This window comes from Mugil cephalus, chromosome 23 (genome assembly GCF_022458985.1).
Source record: "Mugil cephalus isolate CIBA_MC_2020 chromosome 23, CIBA_Mcephalus_1.1, whole genome shotgun sequence".
Classification (NCBI taxonomy): Eukaryota; Metazoa; Chordata; class Actinopteri; order Mugiliformes; family Mugilidae; genus Mugil; species Mugil cephalus.
Window position 1 is genome coordinate 13,204,830 of NC_061792.1, and position 19,615 is coordinate 13,224,444.

A 19,615-nucleotide genomic window follows, 5' to 3' on the forward strand; every position below is an offset into this window, starting at 1 on the left:
TTTTACTTAATTTTTAAATGGGAGATTTTATCCATGGTTGGGTCCTGAGAGACACAGTGGTGACGCTGAATTGTTGCTCTTTTTGGCAAAACTCTGCAACATTTCCATGTTCATAATTATGACAATTATGACTATGACAATGAAAACAATAAAAGATATTTATTTCACCTTGTTGGCATTTTTAATGAGCATGTATTTCCATGTCAAAGTTTCTCTTAGCCACAGCCTATAATTAGGAAAATATAAATAAATTCTCCTTGAAGTGATTATCAATTTCTTTCAGTTGGAATATTTTAATAATTTATAAATGTCCCTGAAGATAATTTCAGATGAAAAGGCTGAATAATATTAAATTGAGAAGGATAAATAAATAAAATTGTATATAATTGTGGTTGATTGATGAGGTTGTTTGTTCACTGCCCTCCGGTGGCCACAGTTTGTAACTACACCTACGTCTCTGAAGTCGTTACACCCGAAGTATTGGGGTCAATAACTGTATAGAAATGAAAAGAATATTTTAAAAATGATACCAAAACATTATAGGATCAGACCTCAGCTCTAATTAATTATTCTTTACAGATCTAGTTAGATATAGTCCACGAAAAACAAATCTATAACCAGTTAATGCCCAAACACAGAGCCGTATGTTAAAGTCAGGCCCTCTTGTGGCCGTAAAGTGTAACTACAGCCAAGCTAGTAGTAGAGCGAACCATCGTCCCCATTGATACTGGCAGTGTTTTCTTTAAAATAAGGGGCCAGTTTTCAACACACAGTTCAAAATAATTCACAAACATCATCAAATATCTGTTTTATTTCACTGATTATTTTTGCGTTCCTGTCGATATTGTTTAATTTGATGGTAGCGGATTAAATTTGCCAACATGTAACTAGCACAAGTGCTACAGCTTCAGTTTACTGTACGACTTATCATATAAAATAGAAGAAATAAAATAAAAGAATATTAAATAATAATAATAATAATAATGGGATTCAACATCAGACCACAGATCTAATTAATTATTCTTCACAGATGTATAGCTCACTAAAAAACACATTTCTGCCCAAGTCTGTCCTCTTTGTGGTGTAAAGTCAGACAAACTTCATATTCCTTCCACTTCCGGTCAAATGAAATGTAAAAAATAAAATATCTATTGGCACTGGCAATGTTTTCTTTATTATTATTATCATCATTTTAAAACAATAAATAAATAAATAAATTAAAAAAATAAGCGGCCCAGCGTTTAAACACATATTATTTATGTATTTTTTTATTCATTTATTTTTGATGCTGTAAATAAATAAAATTGAACTGAATGAAACTTAGTCATTCAGGAAGATCAGCTGTGATTATCTGGTCTCAGCTCTGAAGTCCAACCCCTCCCATCTGAAACATCTGGACCTGAGTCAAAACTACCTGCAGGATCCAGATGTGAAGCAGCTTCTTGATCTTGTGAAGAGTCCAGACTGGAGACTGGAGACTCTGAGGTGAGTGGAGGGTTGGAGTCAGTTTATTCTTAACACACATAATGCCATTCCTAACAAAATGAAGACACAAAGGAATATCATAAACCTGCCAGCATCAACAGTCCTTTCTGAAACGTACAGGTAAAGGTGATTTGTACATTTTATATATTTTATTCTGTATTGAAGCTGTGATTTGTTGGCCTGTGTGTCCATGAACTTTAAAAGTTGTCAGGAAAATGTACTAAACATGTATATATATATATTCAAATAATTAACTCAGCTGGATACATGTTGTTGTTTTTTTTTATGGAGAATCATATTCTGAAAGTGACCAACACTTACAGGTGTGAGAATAAATATAGTGCATTCAAAATATAAAATCTTTGATATTTCCTTTGGTACAAACTCCAATAAAAATATGGAAACAAACAACTCAGCCATTGTCATTGACAACACTGCAGTAAATGTGGATGTGAGTATTATTGGATGTGGACAGTTGTAGTTACCGACAGTGACCACTAGAGGCCAGTGATCGCGATAGTTTCTGGATTCATCTGTTCCTAATATATTTTTTTATAAATATATATTTATATATTATGTATTATTTATTTACTTTAACAATAGCACATCACTATAGTTATTTGAACACACTGATGCAGAAGATCATACACATAAAAAAAAATTTGAGAAAGCTATTTCAATCTGACATCAACAGTAGTTAAATAAATCAATAACAAATATGACCGTCATTTTATTTTGAAAAAAAATCATCCCCTGTCCCGTCACAGTTAAAACCCCGCCTACTTCCTGAAAGTAGCTCATCTGTGTAGTGTTCAGGTTGGGGTGGAGTCTTTTTCATCTCTCTGGACTGGTTAAATAAACTGTAAGTTTGATTTGTTTAAAGCTTTAACTTTGTCTTCAGTAACTGATGTTCACTTCTTATTTCATTATTAAGTTTGTGTCACTCTGTTTGAAGACCAGTCTACATTATTATCAGATAAATGAAGTTACTTTCACTTTCACCACCGTTGTGTCGCAGATCTTTTTCTCTGTGTAATCTCCGTCTAAAGGTCAAGTCAGTAGTTTATAATGTTTAATTCTTTGAGACCATCTTAATTACGACAGAAATACTTTAGAAATAGTTCACGTTAATTGAGACGGAGGTAAAAGGAGGCAGCTTTAAATCTATCATTCTGTGTCTATGAGCGAGCACGCTGTGTCTCGGGAGCGCGCTTTAATTCAGGGGAACGGACGTCACTCCGCTTCAGTTTAATCTAGTTTAGATGATTTATTCGTCATGATAACAACGTGTTTCCCCGATAACATTTCTGATGAAGAACCTTCTTAATATTCACCAGAATATTATTTCACATGATATTAAGTATTTATTTATTCAAAATCAAATGTGATAGTAGAACAGAGACTACTGATTATACTCCTCTCTCCTCCTCTCATCAGAGAATAGCACTTTTACACTATTTCATCTTGTTGTTCATCTTTTCTCCGTCACAGTTATTTGAACAGTGACTGATGTTTTGAATTTATTTCTAAAATATGACACAGAAAGATGTTTACACAGTATTTTAATATGACCGAAATATTCTATTAAATATTAAAATACTAAACAAAACATTACAGCAACAGAACTGAGGATGAACAGAATGAACTGCTGCGTTCAGGGAAAATGGGACATTAAAAGTTTCTGCTGCTTGGTGACTACTGGACACTGGACTGTTCCTAATAATCTGTCCTCCCATTAATAATGAGCATGAGGACAGTTTCTCCATTGGGACATTTGATGACCCACTAAAGGAGGAAAAGAAAGGATTTATTTTTCTATCACTGTAGCTTCATGTCATGTTGGTTTTCTTGCTGTTCACTGTTTCAGCACTAAATCCCATCAGTGACCTGTTTGATCTGGAGTCAGTCACTGAATATTTATGAAGGAAAGGCATCGTAATGTGTTTTTTATAAAATAACTTTGTCTCTTTACACGAGTTAATGTCAGTTGGAGATTTTAAAACTGTCTGAAGGTGTTAATATTATTATTATTATTATTATTATTAACAGAAAACCTGTCATCAGAAGACCTTTACACCTGTAGCCACCACACTGAACACATGTCAACCATCTCTGTGGTTCATCCTCTTGAGCTGTTTGTTTTGTTTATGTCTTAATTTCTACAAAGGTCTCATAACGAGAGAGAATACCTGATCAGAAACCTTTAAATGTTTATTGTTTTTACCACTGATCTACTGTGTAGGCCCAGATTGTTCATTTTTTGTTTCTTTGTGTGTGTTGTGCATGTTTGTGCGCCTAGGTGACTGTATGTTTAGGCCTATAGTCAGGTGGTTTAATCAGTGCAGGTGCACACACTGGGGAAGCCATGTGTTTTGTGACCGTGTCATGGAGTGTAGACGAGTACTGTTTCACTAAGTTTATTCAAACAAGTTATCATGTCTTAAATAAATCGGCACAAGACCTTCATACCAATATGCAAAGATAGTGACAAAGGAAGCTACTGTATTAGTCAAAAACACGTGATGTGACATCACAATGAAAACCCTCGGCTCTTATTGGACTCGTTGGGAAGGCAGCAGTTGTGGTTTCTGTGGGTCTTTGCTGTGTCTGGAACGCCAGGTGGAGGAGATCACGGAGGATCGTGTTTGGGTTCGTCTTGGCTTCGGGTGGAGTTCGCTGTGGATCATAGAGCCACTAGAAGAGACTCCCTCCCTTGCAACTAGACATGGCCACACAGTTATTGTCTCTGATGTGTTAGTTTGTGTTGCATTTTCCGTGCTCACATCATTTTTCCTGTTGGTTGTTTGTTTGCTGTAGTTGAATAGTTGGAGGCTTCTTCATGCAGGCGTCACATCTGAGTCAGTGTTGACAGTCCTTTGCCATATGGTCTTGTTTCAGGCAACAGTTTATCATCCTTGTCTTATGCCCTTCTGTCCTCTAATGACTGATTCATCAGATGTGGACACTTGTGGAGCTGATGTGGGTCATGGCAAAGCATGCACAAGGATGAAGGTTTGTTTTGATGGGCATTTGTTCGTCATTGTGTACATCTGTTTTTATAGACACCTCGTTTCTGTTGCTGTCCTTTAGATTCCTTTTGTCAGAGTCTGAGTCTGAAGTATGAAGAGCACTGGGTTGCATGAAACTTCTGCTTCCAGAAGCAGAATGCAGAAGAAAAAAAAAAACGTAAAACCGGGGAACTCTTCTCCTTCCATCAAAGCTTTTGTCGCCTGGTGCTTCCATCTTGTAGCAGCCCGGTCTGGCAGTTTTTGAGTGAGTCCCTCCCTGGGAGCGAGTTTGTTGATCTTTGTGGAGTGGAGTGACCTCGTGTGGCAGGGAGGGCAGGGAGGGCAGGGAATAGAGGGGGAGAACAAAGGACAGAGAAGATGTGGAAGGATGGACAGAGGAAGAGAGGCATGTGGTGCTGGTAGGACCTGGTGGAGTCCAGGGGGGTTCTGTGTAGATCTCTGGGGGGGTGGGAGAGTCCAGGAGGGTAAGGGTGTCCCAGTAGAGGAGCTAAGTCAACAATAGGGCACATAGTAATAGAGTGAAAGAGCAGTCCAGCCCTTATTAGGCCGACCTCATCAATCCTTCTTGATGCGACCAGGTGACACCACACATGCATGTCTGGCCCTGGCTGACTCCAAGTCCTTTTTAACCTGCAGAAAGAAAACGAAGGAGGCAACTATAAATCTATCCACCATTTTGTGTCCGTGTGTGAGTGTATTAATCCAGGTGAATGGACGTCACTCCGCTTCAATGCCAAATATTGTTTTTAAAGTCGGTTGTTTGGCTCCATAGGTTTCACAGACTGGTCAAAGGTCTTTATTTATTATGTTACATCTCAGGTGAAGCCTGACTCGTTCCAGGAAGTAGCTCACCTGTGTCACAGTGTTTAGTGTCCAGTCTCAGTTTATGGCTCAGCTCTTTGGACTTAACTTCATCAACTTCTGTCATGTTACTGTTTGTTTCTGCTCTGTGGTGTTTGGGCCACATCTACTTTCTCCCTTTTTCTTCTTCTGTTTATTTGAAAGGGACAGAGCAGTTAATGAACAAACATACATCAATGTATACATGCTGGATTACAGCAGAAATGCTCATTTCCATCCGTAGTCCCTGTTTATTATTAGATTACTGATTGACTGGAATCAGATAACGTACACCCACTGACTGACGGAACGGCTGTGGAGAGGGCGAGTAATGTGAAATGCCTTGGTGTCCACACTGCTGGTGACCTCCCCTCATCCTCCAACACCACAGCAGTCATCAAAAAAACTCACTTTGCAGACTCAAGGAAACCGGCCTCCCCACCTCACATCTCCTCCCATTCGACAAAGGTACTGTGGAAAGCATCATCGCCTACAGTTTCACCTCCTGCTTTAGCAGTTGCAGCTAAAAGGAATAAAAGCAGCTGAACAGAACTGTGAAGGCGGCCAGCAAGATCATCAGCACTCAACTTTCCTCCTTGTTGGAATCATACAAGCAGAGCTGCATCCATAAAGCCACCTCCATCATTAAAGCCTCACGTCATCCCTCCCATCACATCTTCTCCCTACTCCCCACAGGGGAGAAGAACACATGCAAGCATTATCTGTAGAACATCCATTCCTCAGGCTGTGGGGATGATCAGTGGACTGTCCACCCTTCCTAAATTAACATCCTCATTTAACCTCCTTCTACCAGTTAAACCATGGATGAGAAACAGTATTTCATTGTGTACACAGAGAGAAATGACAATAAAATAATCTTGAATTAATGCCAGACACAAGTACTGTGAAACCTTAAAAAACAAAAAACAAAGATGAAGTATCAGAGTCGGCACTTGTGTAATTGCTCTTTACTTTTACAGTTTAAGAAAAAAGGGTCACTGGAGGAGCAGCTGATGCTTTTACAGCAGGAATGATGTCAAGGATTTGATGTTCAGGTGAATGATTCGTGTTTCCTCTGCAGGTGAAGGTAGAAAGTGTGTGTGAGCTGATGTGAATCCAGCAGAATGGATCAGTGTGAGGACAGAGAGGAGGGAGTCCTCAGAGAGGAGGACGGTATCACTGAATATAAACAAAAACTAAGGTGAGTTGTTAGGATGACGTCAAAATTAGATCATTTAATTCACAGAGCATTTATTGAACAACCAAATTAATTTAATCAGGTCCCATAAGAGAGCAGACTCTCTTGAACCTGGTCCCAGTTGTGTGTCCTTCAAGAGCGACAAGTCGATGGGTCTCTACAATGATTTTAAACGAGGACAATCTTCTGCTACAAACAGGTAACCATATTTAATAAATAATAAATATTCATTCACTTTGTTTTAAACAGTTCTGTTAAATCTCTGTACATGTTTAACCTTGAACTCCTGCAGCTTCTGCATTAATCAGATAGCATTCAGTTCAACACTGTTCCTTTACAACCGATCTGTAAAAGTAACCAGGACGTTTATTCTGACATCAGAAAACTTTCTGTGTTGTGTTGAAGAACAAAGCAGCAGTTCAGACCAGAGACGCCTGAATCTGAACCTGGTCCCAGCTGTGTGTCCTTCAAGAGCGACAAGTCGATGGGTCTTTACAATGATTTTAAACAAGAACATCCTTCTGATGCAAAGAGGTAAAATGTTAATAAAGCAACTTTCATTTCTCTTCCTCTTTAGATTCAAGATGTTCTGTCAGTTTGTGAAGTTTTGCTCTCATGCATTTTACAGCTAAAGTCTTATATAGGCCTCCATGTAAACAAACCCATGATTATTTTATTTAGCTCTGTGTAGTTTATTAGGACATCTCATTTATCCATGAAGTAATTTTTCCAATAAATGTTTCCAGATTTAAATGATACTATAGCACACTTCCAGTAGGATGGAAATTTACATGCACTCAGCTTTGAAAACCACAGAACATTATGTCATAACGTTAGAAGCATCTTGACTAATTGGCATCATTTGGGTGGATTGGAGGTGCACATGTGTAAATAAATAAAAGAATCCTCCTGTGACTCCACGTGGCATCCACAGAATCATTTTCTGGAAGCAAAGAAACAATGGATGACTCTTGTGTAGAACAAGTACTTAGATAATTATTGAGATAATTATTGCTCACATAATCAATCAAAGAGAGTCTGGGAATGTTTGTGTTTCAGTTCAGAACCACTGACAATGGCCTGGGTATCACTCACTGTGGACTGATTAATAAAACATTTATCAGTGTTTTATGATATTTTAAGTATATTGTCAAGGACATGTGTCATGTGTTTGTCAGGAGGAAGCTGGAAAATCAAACCCCACCTGAACCCAAAGCCAGCAGGGCGTCTAAGAAGAGAGGATGGACTGAGAAGGAAGATAAGATATCAAGGAAAAGGAGTCACTCTGTGGATCGGATGTAAGGATTTAAAACTGACACTAAAACAAAATAGTTCCTTACTATATATATATATATGTATATATGAATACAGTGGGTAAAATAAGTATTGAACACATCACATTTTTTCATAGTAAACATATCTAAAGGTGCTATTGACAACAAAATGTCACTGACTGAAGATGTTTGCTGAGCACTAAATATTTTCAACAACACTCTGATGCAAACAGTCAGTCAAACACATTCCTGCCGTGAGCTGCAGAGTACAACCAGTCTAACTTAACCAGACACTGAGGTGCCTCCTCCAGGTCACTTCAGCACAGAGGGAAATCTGAATGAATGTGCTTGGGAATGCTGCAGGCTGTACTGTTGATTCTCAGTGGGATTGTAAGGACTAGTAAATATTTACCACGACAGGAAGCCACATGATTCACTGTTCACTTTAAATATGGCCTCATGGGCCTTTACCAATCTGAACAGACACAATTAAAGCTAATTATCCATGATTTATTCACAGAGTGAAGCAGCAGAGTTTAAATGTTCTCAGTGGTCAGTCTGTTCATCAGCATCAAACACAGCTGGACTCCATATTTAAGGTCTGTACATGGACAACAACTACTTTCCATCATCTCCATGCTGCTCTTTGTAGACCAGTGGACTGTCAGTCTGTCCAACATGGATCTGATGTTTGTCTCCATGATTTCAGTCTGGTTGTCATTCAGATAGTTTTCTGTTCCAGCTGCTGGAGGACAATATTGTCACTTTTGTGAAGAAGGAGCTGAAGAAGATTCAGAGGGATCTGAGTCCAGATTACCCAGAATGCTTAGAGAGTCAGAGGGAGGATGAGGAGGTGTTGGAGGGTGAGGATGAAGAGCAGAGGAGGAGCAGCAGAGAGGCATTTGTGAAGATCACACTGAACTTCCTGAGGAGAATGAAGCAGGAGGAGCTGGCTGATCATCTGGAGAGAAGTACGAGGATTTCTATGAACATTGAAGCTGATGAATGAATTAAACATTTACTAATGTCTCAAGATATGGAGCAAAGTATACAATGTAATCACTCATTCTATCAGGGAATTAAATGTTGGAAATGTATTCACTGATCTTACTTGTTCTTTAAGGATATTCAGGACATGAAGCTGCAGTTTGTCAACGTGAACTTAAATCTAGTCTGAAGGAGAAGTTCCAGTGTGTGTTTGAGGGGATTGCTAAAGCAGGAAACTCAACTCTTCTGAATGAGATCTACACAGAGCTCTACATCACAGAGGGAGAGACTGCAGAGGTCAATGATGAACATGAGGTCAGACAGATTGAAACAGCATCCAGGAAACTAGACAGACCAGAAACAACCATCAGACCACAAGACATCTTTAAAGCCTCACCTGGGAGACATGGACCAATCAGAAGAGTGATGACAAAGGGAGTGGCTGGCATTGGGAAAACAGTCTTAACACAGAAGTTCACTCTGGACTGGGCTGAAGACAGAACCAACCAGGACATCCACTTCACATTTCCATTGACTTTCAGAGAGCTGAATGTGTTGAAAGAGAGAAAGTTCAGCTTGGTGGAACTTATTCATCACTTCTTCACTGAAACCAAAGAAGCAGGAATCTGCAGGTTTGAAGAGTTCCAGGTTGTTTCATCTTTGACGGTCTGGATGAGTGTCGACTTCCTCTGGACTTCCACAAGACTGAGATCCTGACTGATGTTACAGAGTCCACCTCAGTGGATGTGCTGCTGACAAACCTCATCAGGGGGAAACTGCTTCCCTCTGCTCACCTCTGGATAACCACACGACCTGCAGCAGCCAATCAGATCCCTCCGGAGTGTGTTGACATGGTGACAGAGGTCAGAGGGTTCACTGACCCCCAGAAGGAGAGTACTTCAGGAAGAGGTTCCAGAGATGAGGAGCAGGCCGGCAGCATCATCTCCCACATCAAGACATCACGAAGCCTCCACATCATGTGTCACATCCCAGTCTTCTGCTGGATCTCTGCTACAGTTCTGGAAGATGTGTTGAAAACCAGAGAGAGAGGAGAGTTGCCCAAGACCCTGACTGAGATGAACATCCACTTCCTGGTGGTTCAGACCAAAGTGAAGAAGGTCAAGTATGATGGAGGATCTGAGACAGATCCACTCTGGAGTCCAGAGACCAGGGAGATGATTGAGTCTCTGGGAAAACTGGCTTTTGATCAGCTGCTGAAAGGAAACCTGATCTTCTATGAATCAGACCTGACAGAGTGTGGCATCGATATCAGGGCAGCCTCAGTGTACTCAGGAGTGTTGACACAGATCTTTATAGAGGAGAGAGGACTGTACCAGGACAAGGTGTTCTGCTTCGTCCATCTGAGTGTTCAGGAGTTTCTAGCTGCAGTCTACATGATCCACTGTTACACCAACAGGAAGACAGAGGTGCTGGAGGACTTCCTGGGACAAAACTACAATGACTCAACTCTGGATGTCTTCCTGAACAGAGTCATGGAGAAATCCCTGGAGAGTAAAAATGGTCACCTGGACCTGATGGTTCGCTTCCTTCATGGCGTCTGTCTGCAGTCCAACCAGAGACTGTTAAGAGGTCTGCTGGGTCAGACAGAGATCAGTCCAGAAAATCATCCAGAGAGCCATCAACAACCTGAAGGAGATGAACAAGTCCAACATTTCTCCTGACAGAAACATCAACATCTTTCACTGTCTGATGGAGATGAACGACCTCTCAGTTCATCAGGAGATCCAAGAGTTCCTGAAGTCAGAGAAGAGATCAGAGAAGAAACTCTCTGAGATCCACTGCTCAGCTCTGGCCTACATGCTGCAGATGTCAGAGGAGGTTCTGGATGAGTTGGACCTGAAGAAATTCAACACATCATGGGAGGGACGACGGAGACTGATTCCAGCTGTGAGGAACTGCAGAAAGGCTCAGTGAGTCCAGATGTGATTAGCAAAATACATCATTTTATTTTTGTTTAAATGTTCATTATCACCCTATTAAGCAGTTTTTAACTTGTTTATTGTAAACATTGCATGTCAGTTGTAGTTTTTTTTTTTTTTTTTTTTTTTTTTTACAGATGTTCTCCAGCAGTTTGAAACACTGTGAGAATGTAGATTTTCTTCGGTTTATCTACCTTTGTTTATATATACAACATATTAAAGTTGTCTGTTGATAAATATATCTAATTAGACATTAGTTTGTCAATTTTAATAGTTCTAAATGTGCCTTAAAGGGATGTTTTCCATATTTTTATCATTTTAATCATGATGACTTTGTGGAGTCAGACATTAGAATCAGATCACACCTGACAGACTGTGTAGAAGAAGCCTAAATGTAACTCCATTTATCTCCATTACTTTGCAGATTAAAACAAACCAAAGTTTAAAAGTCTGCAGGTTTAAGAGGAACTGATGAGAATTATTGTGTCATGTCAGATAAGAAGCTGAATCATTGTGAAAAACAAAATGTCAAACAGGATGAGTCCAACTGTTTATCATCAAATGCTTGAAGTAAATAATAAAGTGTCTTTATTCATATTGACATATTTTATATTTATGTGTTATAACAATTTTCTGAGTGCGGACTCTCAGAGAGACACTGTGAAGTTGTGGCCTCAGCTCTGAAGTCCAACCCCTCCCATCTGACAGAGTTGGACCTGAGTTACAACAAAAACCTGGAGGATTCAGGAGTGAAGCAGCTGTGTGATGGACTGAAGAGTCCAAACTGTAGACTGGAGACTCTGAGGTCAGTTCACTGGATGTTTTTATCAGATTAAACAGTTCTCTTGTCAGGATTGACAGATAGAAAATGGAGCAGCAACAGTCGGTTTGAATGAAGGAGCATCATGTTGTTAATATCAGCAGGTGTCTCCTCAGTCATCGGTGGTCGGTCTGATCTCAAATCAGGACCAGTCTAGTGTTTACATGTACATTTAAAAAGTTATTAGAGTCAGGAATCATTCTTTCTGTTCATACTGTCTGTGGAGAAACTCATCAAGTCATTTCTTCCAGTGTAGTTGTGTTAGGAAGAGACCACTTCACACTCAGTGTGGACAGTAGGAATTCTAAGAACTCTGTAATGTCCATCTGACATGTGACTGATGTTTGAAGACAGACTTGAAAATATGAACTTCTTTTTTAACATTTTAACAACACCAACCTACTGAGATACCAAATACAGCAAGAAGAACGTCATGGAGCCAATGAACTAATGAAAAGTTTGTTTCCAACCAGTGGTGATTTTGGTTAGGAAATTCTGGTGTGACCCATGTAGGAAAATCTTGAAATGTAATCCAGAAATACCATAATCAATACCCTCATAACAAAAACACCCGAAACCTGGAGAAAATTCACGCAACATGCAAACTCCATCCAGAAAAGCACAATTCAGACCCAGCCCCGACCTTCTCGCTGGGAGTCATCATTGCTCACCAACACACCACTGTACCAATCTGACAACATATATTATCATACCAATAGCACCACCAAACAGCAGATCTCACTATATCACATACTCAACATCAAAACAATAACACGACAACAATATAAAACACAATGCACGGCTCATGGCATGATCAGCCCACACCCAATACACAGCAATCAATACACAAAGTCACTACACACAACATACCACATCCAAACAGCCATTTCAGGTGGACAGCTCCATGAGATTGTGTCCCCCAAAAAATATCGCCAGTAACACATAACACAAGTTCCCCAATAAATCAAACAATATGTAATCAATTTCATTTAGATTAAATATAAATTTTACTCACCAAGCACCAATCTCCCTGTTAACCAAGTTTTCCTCTTAAACTACTCCTGGTTGAAAAACTTAGTTTTGTCTTTTCCCTCTTGAGAAATGATTAAATCGTCTGGTTGATGTGCTCCCAAACCTTTTATCTCCAACTGCTCCAGAAGTAAAGTCCTAGGTAGTCAACTTGATTCATCTTGAAATTAATTAATTAGTGTTAAGGAATCTTAAAACTTAATTGTTTAATGTGCAGATTGCTACTGAAATATCAATACTTCCAGTACCAGGTCTTTATGCCCTAAAATTGATTCTCAAATCAAATAACAATACTTTCAATACTTCAGTTATTCGAGGTAATATACTAACACAGTGGAAAATAACTAAACTATTGAGTTGTGGCAACACAGCAAACCTTGTCAAACACCTCTGGTTAAACCCCAACAGGAGGACAGAAGAGGAGAGCACATGATTAGAATTAAGATGCAAGTTTTCATTTTATAGTAGCTCTTAATAGTTAGACAGTGATTTATTTAAATTGTGTTATTATTTTACTTACCTCCCTTTTTCAAGTGTTTGAAACAGCATTTTTACATATTTTATATGATTGTGTCCTCTGTTTGTTTTTTCTGTTGTATATTAGCTTGACTATAGTAAATGAAGCTACAACATCAATATAGTTCTGAGTTTAAAGTAAATAAATGAATAAATTACTCTAATGTCTGTTCTTTATGATGCTATAGTTTAAATACACTAAAAAACACTACTTGTTGTAGGTTTGCCAGACACATTGGGGTGTATCAATATCAGATTGGTATCGTCGATGCGAGCCTGAATTTTACTCAGTGTCTGATTGGAAAGGAAATCGGTGGTATCGAACTTCACTAAAATGAATGCTCTTACAATATGTACGTTAGCCGAGCTAACTGACCTGTACAGCCCCTGCCCTTGTTACAAATCAGCCAGTGAGAAGCAGTCTGGACCCCTGAAGCCCAGGCCCCACTGACCAAACTGAAGTGTGCACTGTACACAGACATACGCGCAGAAGCTCACCAACACTGTAGGTCAGGGCCATCTCAGTTCTGCCCCACCTAGTAGAAACAGCTCATTGATTAGGACGTGGTAATGTTGATCTGAACATTAAAACCTGAACACATCTGATGAAGAAGTCAGATTTAATTAACATCTTTTATTCTTTATTCAGATTGATTGGCTGCAGGTTGTCAGAGTTCAGCTGTGATTCTCTGGTCTCAGCTCTGAAGTCCAACCCCTCCCATCTGAAATATCTGGACCTGAGTATCAACTCCAACCTGAAGGATTCAGGAGTGAAACATCTGTGTGGTTTTCTGGAGAGTCCAGACTGTAGACTGGAGACTCTGAGGTCAGTTCACTGGATGTCTGTTATGGATCTGATATGGTGATGATCCACAATAACACAAGGACAAAGTCACTCTACTCATTTTAGAGAACAGCTCATTGATTAGGAAGTAGTAATGTTGATCTGAACATTAAAACCCGAACACATCTGATAGATTTTCAATGATTTTATTAACATATTTTATTCTTTATTCAGGTTGAGTTGCTGCAGTTTGTCAGAGATCAGCTGTGATTATCTGGTCTCAGCTTTGAAGTCCAACCCCTCCCATCTGAAACATCTGGACCTGAGTGAAAACAACCTGAAGGATTCAGATGTGAAGCAGCTTCTTGATCTTGTGAAGAGTCCAGACTGTAGACTGGAGACTCTGAGGTGAGTGGAGGGTTGGAGTCAGTTCATTCTTCTTTCAGTAGTTTTGTACTAGACACAGAATCTAAAGTGTTTCCTGGAAACCTGCTGCTGTTTTCTTCAGAGATGCTGTCAGAGGAGAATGGAGACAGACTGGACAGAAAGACAGAGACAACAGTCAGACAATCAGATCATCCTGAAGCTTGTTGTGTTGATGTTTTCAGGAAATAAATGTGGATTCCAGCTGACAGCCTTACTAGATGAATAGAGACAGTGGTCCTCATTCATCAGATCTGATCTCAGACTCTTTGTTCTCTCACCTCAAAACTAAACAACTGATCAGTTTCATCTTTGTCACAGCTCTGAGATCAGTCTGACTGAAGCCTGTAACTCACAGAACCATCATTACATTTAGTAACCATGTGGTCTTTCTACAGAGCAGAACCTCTGCTGAGGTCCAGTCATCACATCTGTATCTCTGTCATTAGCTTCATCAGATATCTTCAATGTTTCTTAGTCAGCTGATGCTTCAGAAACACATGAGATGTTCATCAACACACTCAGACTCTTTATTGAAATGGAACAGCTGTAAATCCATCACTAAAGTGTGTGTGCAGTAATGAAGCGTTGATGACTCTCAGCAGTTTATTTCCTCTGTGGACTTGAGAGAAATGTGCAGAGGAAACAGACTTGATGCTAAAAGTCTGTGCAGGTCTGTGAGCTTCCAGCTCCGACACGTTAACATGAAGCTGAAAGGAAGCTGGCTGAGCTCCACAGCTGCTCTGAACAGGACTGAAGTCCCTGCTGCTCTTTATTCTGGATGTGCTGCATCACTGACTGACACCTGATGAAAAGAGTCTCTGGAAACACTAAATCATCTCCTCTCTTCTTTCTTCTTCTCTCTATAGCTGGGAGCCATTGTTCTAAACAGGACGGTATGTGAGCTGAGAGAGGATGAGCTGAGTCCTGATGATCCAGAGGTTGAATCAGCAGCAGCTTGTGTGTAGAGAGACTCTGACTGGACCATGTTACTGGGAGGTGGAGTCAAGAGGAGAGCTTCATCCACATGTTTCTCATTTAACATCATCAACAGAGCTGCAATCAATCTATTCTAACAGAACCAACAAATAAAGTCCAGCTCCTCTTGAATTTTCACCTCTAGATGGAGCCAAATCTCCACTAAAGACCTTCATGGAGTCAGGGCTGAAAATATATTATTATTATTGTTTTTAAATAACAGTATACGTGTGTTTTAACATTTAGCACTTCAGCTAAAACAGTTCTTCTACATGGGAAGCGTTTTTCTTTGTGTATTTCTTTTACTTTGTGTCAGGAAACATTGAAAATACCACATAAAATATAAAGTATTTATTGTGGGTTTTTTTTTTTCACACATTTAGAGGTAAATAGAATAAGACAAGAGTACGTAAAAGTGTTGTCTGTGATTGGATTCTTTGTGTATTTGAAACACTGAAAATACAATAGAAAATGTAAAGTAAAACTGGGAAATGTTCCTATGATATTACTGTAACTGTACTTTCCTGTCGGATTATTTCATCCTGGATTTATCTGTTTATTCATTTTTTGTGCGTAATGATATAAAAACATGTTCCTTATGAAATGATCTGGATTTAAACAGTAATTATAGATGCCAGAGTACATGTAGTACAGTGGACGTATAATGTGCAGAAAGTTGATGGAGAAGGACATTGAAGGATGAGTTAAATATTTTTGTGCATTTTGTATGTGGTTTAATGCAAGGAAAATAAGTAAATAAACACTTCACAGGTATGTTGATCAAATTTTTTCACTACATAGTTTTATTTTGAACATAACAGCAGTCATATTATATAAGATGAGTAGAGATGAAGAATAACTATATTAATTAAAATAGATTGAACATTTGGTGCATTTAAATGTTATTTGCAAAAAAATGGGGGATTTATTGCGTTTTTAGTGATTTAGAGATAAATTTAAAAAATGTAATGACGCACTCTACGTGTTACGCAGGGGGCGTGGCCAGCGGATGTTGTTACTGCGGCTTCATCCAAAGAGAAAAGAGACACTGAGCGAAACAGGGCGACACTCTCCTCACAATAGTTGTGTTTTTGGTCAGTAAGCGGATATTTTGTGACAACACGCAGCCGAGCCGGTGAGTTTTGGTTTATTCATTCAAAGTAGCTCAAAGTGAGAGGACACATGTTCGCGGCTCCTTTGAGAAACACTGCTGCTGCTATTACGCAACTTAATCAGGAACATTTTCTGCAAACATTTATTGCTGTGTCACGTTTTTCTGCGTCCTTGCTTTATACTATGTCAATAATATCCGGTTCCACACTCATCCTGGTCCGTTCACAGTGTCATTTCTAAGAGCGTGTAGTTATATCTGGATATATTTACACATATTTCTATATATTTCTCATCCAATTTAAACTTTTACTTTAAAAGTGGTTGTTTTCCAAACTAGGCCTTCTCTGTTGGCAGGAGGACAATGATTAAGTGATTAAGTTAAAGCAAAGGGAGTCGTTTGAATGGACACAGCATCTTAAATGGAAAGATTTGTTAGTTTACTGCTTTATTTAGCTGTAACTTTAATAACCTGAATGTTCAGCTTCAGAAAGAAATCAATCATTTCCATTGGTTGCAGCTGTGAGGTGTTGGGTCTACAGGTTGAGCATCAGTTTAAATGAGGTGAATATAAAGGACTGTTCTTATTCATCAATTAGTTTCTCTTTAAAATGAGCAGAAACTGGAGAAAAACTACTTTTCTGATTTCCTACAGCTGAAGGCAACATGTCCAGATCACTTCTTTTGTTCCACCAACAATTTCAAACTGGAGGGAATTCAGTTGATGAGAAAGAAAAGTAGCAGATATTCACATTTTAAAAGTTGGGACTGTTGATTTAGGCCTTGATTGGTTGTTAATCTCCTTCAGCTGAATACGTTTAGAGTGAGAGATGAAGCACTAAATCATCTCCTCTGTTCTTTCTTCTTCTCTCTCCAGATGTTGGCCATTGTTCTAAACAGGACGGTATGTGAGCTGAGAGAGGATGAGCTGAGTCCTGATGATCCAGAGGTTGAATCAGCAGCAGCTTGTGTGTGTGTTTCATTAAAATATTTTTTTATCATTACTGTGACATGAAATTGGTGTTCACTTGATGAACAGATATAACAGTTGTGTGTGTGTAATTTGTATCTTTTTGTGTGCGTTTATAAATGTGCATTTATTGCAGATTGTGTTTATTAGACACTGTGCACAAAATGCTTTGAGTGTCCTGATTGTAGGGGTTAAGAACGTTAAAATAAATGAATTAAAATCTAAACAAATATATTTGACAAAATGTGGAAAATGTATAAAATTATATTTACCTTTTAGAAAAACAAAAATACACGTATATCTCGTGTTTGGCCTCAGTGTATTGTAAAAGAAGTCATGTATATAATTCTGATACTTCTGGAGTATTGCAACATTTCTATGTTCATAATTATAACAATTATGACTATGAAAATGACAACAATCAAAGATATTTATTTCACCTTGTTTGCATTTTTAATGAGCATGTATTTCCATGTCAAAGTTTCTCTTAGCCACAGCCTTTAATTAGGAAAATATAAATAAATCCTCCTTGAAGTGATTATCAATTTCTTTCAGTTGGAATATTTTAATAATATATAAATGTCCCTGAAGATAATTTCAGGTGAAAAAGGCTGAATAATATTAAATTAAGAAGGATAAATAAACAATATTATATATGGTAACTGTGGTTGATTGATGAGGTTGTTTGTTCACTGCCCTCCGGTGGCCACAGTTTGTAACTACACCTACGTCTTCTGAAGTCGTTACACCCGAAGTATTGGGGTCAATAACTCCTGCAAGAAGGATTGTTATTATTTTTACTTATTACATTTAAATATTTTTAAAAAAGATTTTAAAATAGAAAACTATTCCAGAACTATGAACTCCAGTGCAGAAAGACTATGGAAATAAATTATTATTAAATATAATTTTTAGTATTGCATTACTGTGCCATGAAGTAAGTGTATTTTTTGTTTTAGAAAAACAAATATAATGCATTTATATCTGTCATGCTCTGTATATTGTAAAAGAAGCCATGTTTATAATTCTGAATTGAATGTTTAGTCAGTCATGAACTTTGTCTTTTTAACTTATAAATGACTGAGTTTCTGCAGGTTGTCAGAGATCAGCTGTTATTATCTAGTCTCAGCTCTGAAGTCCAACCCCTCCCATCTGAAACATCTGGACCTGAGTAAAAACTACAAACTGAAAGATTCAGGAGTGAAGCAGCTTCTTGATCTTGTGAAGAGTCCAGACTGTAGACTGTGGAGGGTTGGAGTCAGTTCATACTTCTTTTAGTTATAGTGTAGTAAACACAGTTTGTATCAAAACAAAGATCCAGTGTTTGCTGTAAACCTGCAGCTGTTTTCCTCAGTGAAGCTGTGAGAGGAGACAACAATCAGCCAATCAGATCATTGTTGTGTTGTTATTGTTGTGTTCATGATTTCAGGAAATAAATCTGAATTACTTCATGGTCTTTGTAACAATTCTTCATATTCAGTGCAATTTAAAAGTCCTGTATCTATAGAAAAAAGAGGTAAGATGAGAAAAACAAAATGTAACAGAGTAGAAAAATAACACACATAATATTACTATTAACAAAAGAAAGACACAAAGGAATATCATAAACCTGCCAGCATCAACAGTCCTTTCTGATGTTTCTCATCGTTGATATTCTCACGTCTGTCTTCACTTGTTTGTCTCCGTTCAGTATCTAACTTTTAACTACAGATGTTGAAACTGTGTGACTGCGTGGTGTACATCTACCAAACACCCCTAATACAACACTCAACGTGGTACAGTCCACCTCCCCCTCCTATAAATCTAGTTGGAATCGTCCACTTCCTGTTTGCCAGTCTGGCCTCCTACCTGGGCAGGTGTGGATGGAGCACATGGAACAAACATTTAGGTAATTTGAATCTGTGAATGAATGAGACTGAATGTGAATGTTTATTTCTCTGAGTTCACCTGAAATCCTTCAACTCAGACATTTACCAGTGAAATCGTTTCAGAAAAGTCTAAAATTAGTGAAGAAAGTTATATTCCTTTGTCCCCCACCACCAGTAAATCAAGCAACAACACAGGACACCACAACACAAGAGACACCAAGACAGACACTGCTACTTGATGAAAGACTAAAGTTGGGATGTTTTGTCTTTGCAACAAAGTTTTAAGAATGAAAAATTTTACCTTTAAGTTTCTTTACGATGACTTTTTTATTGGACAAACTATACTATGACTTTTTTTTTTTTA

At 38.5% G+C, this 19,615-nt stretch overlaps 1 protein-coding gene and 1 long non-coding RNA gene across 3 annotated transcripts in view; both read left to right on the plus strand.

The window, feature by feature from the left end:
- The window catches only part of LOC125000987 (NLR family CARD domain-containing protein 3-like), a 59,198-nt gene that overhangs the window by 36,624 nt on the left and 2,959 nt on the right, over positions 1-19,615 (plus strand). The window contains exons 6-7 of one of the 2 annotated variants that reach the window (XM_047576835.1): positions 14,137-14,310; positions 15,195-16,077. In XM_047576835.1, coding sequence (XP_047432791.1) covers positions 14,137-14,310; positions 15,195-15,213 — 193 coding nt within the window. In that variant the 3' untranslated portion in view covers positions 15,214-16,077. Of the gene's footprint in view, positions 1-14,136; positions 14,311-15,194; positions 19,272-19,615 lie in introns of those variants that run through there. The other variant, XR_007111425.1, reaches the window with a different exon arrangement.
- Positions 4,980-8,404, plus strand: LOC125001048. Its single transcript, XR_007111449.1, has 5 exons — positions 4,980-6,555; positions 6,635-6,751; positions 6,934-7,086; positions 7,731-7,850; positions 8,347-8,404. It is a non-coding gene; the product is annotated as an uncharacterized LOC125001048 (long non-coding RNA).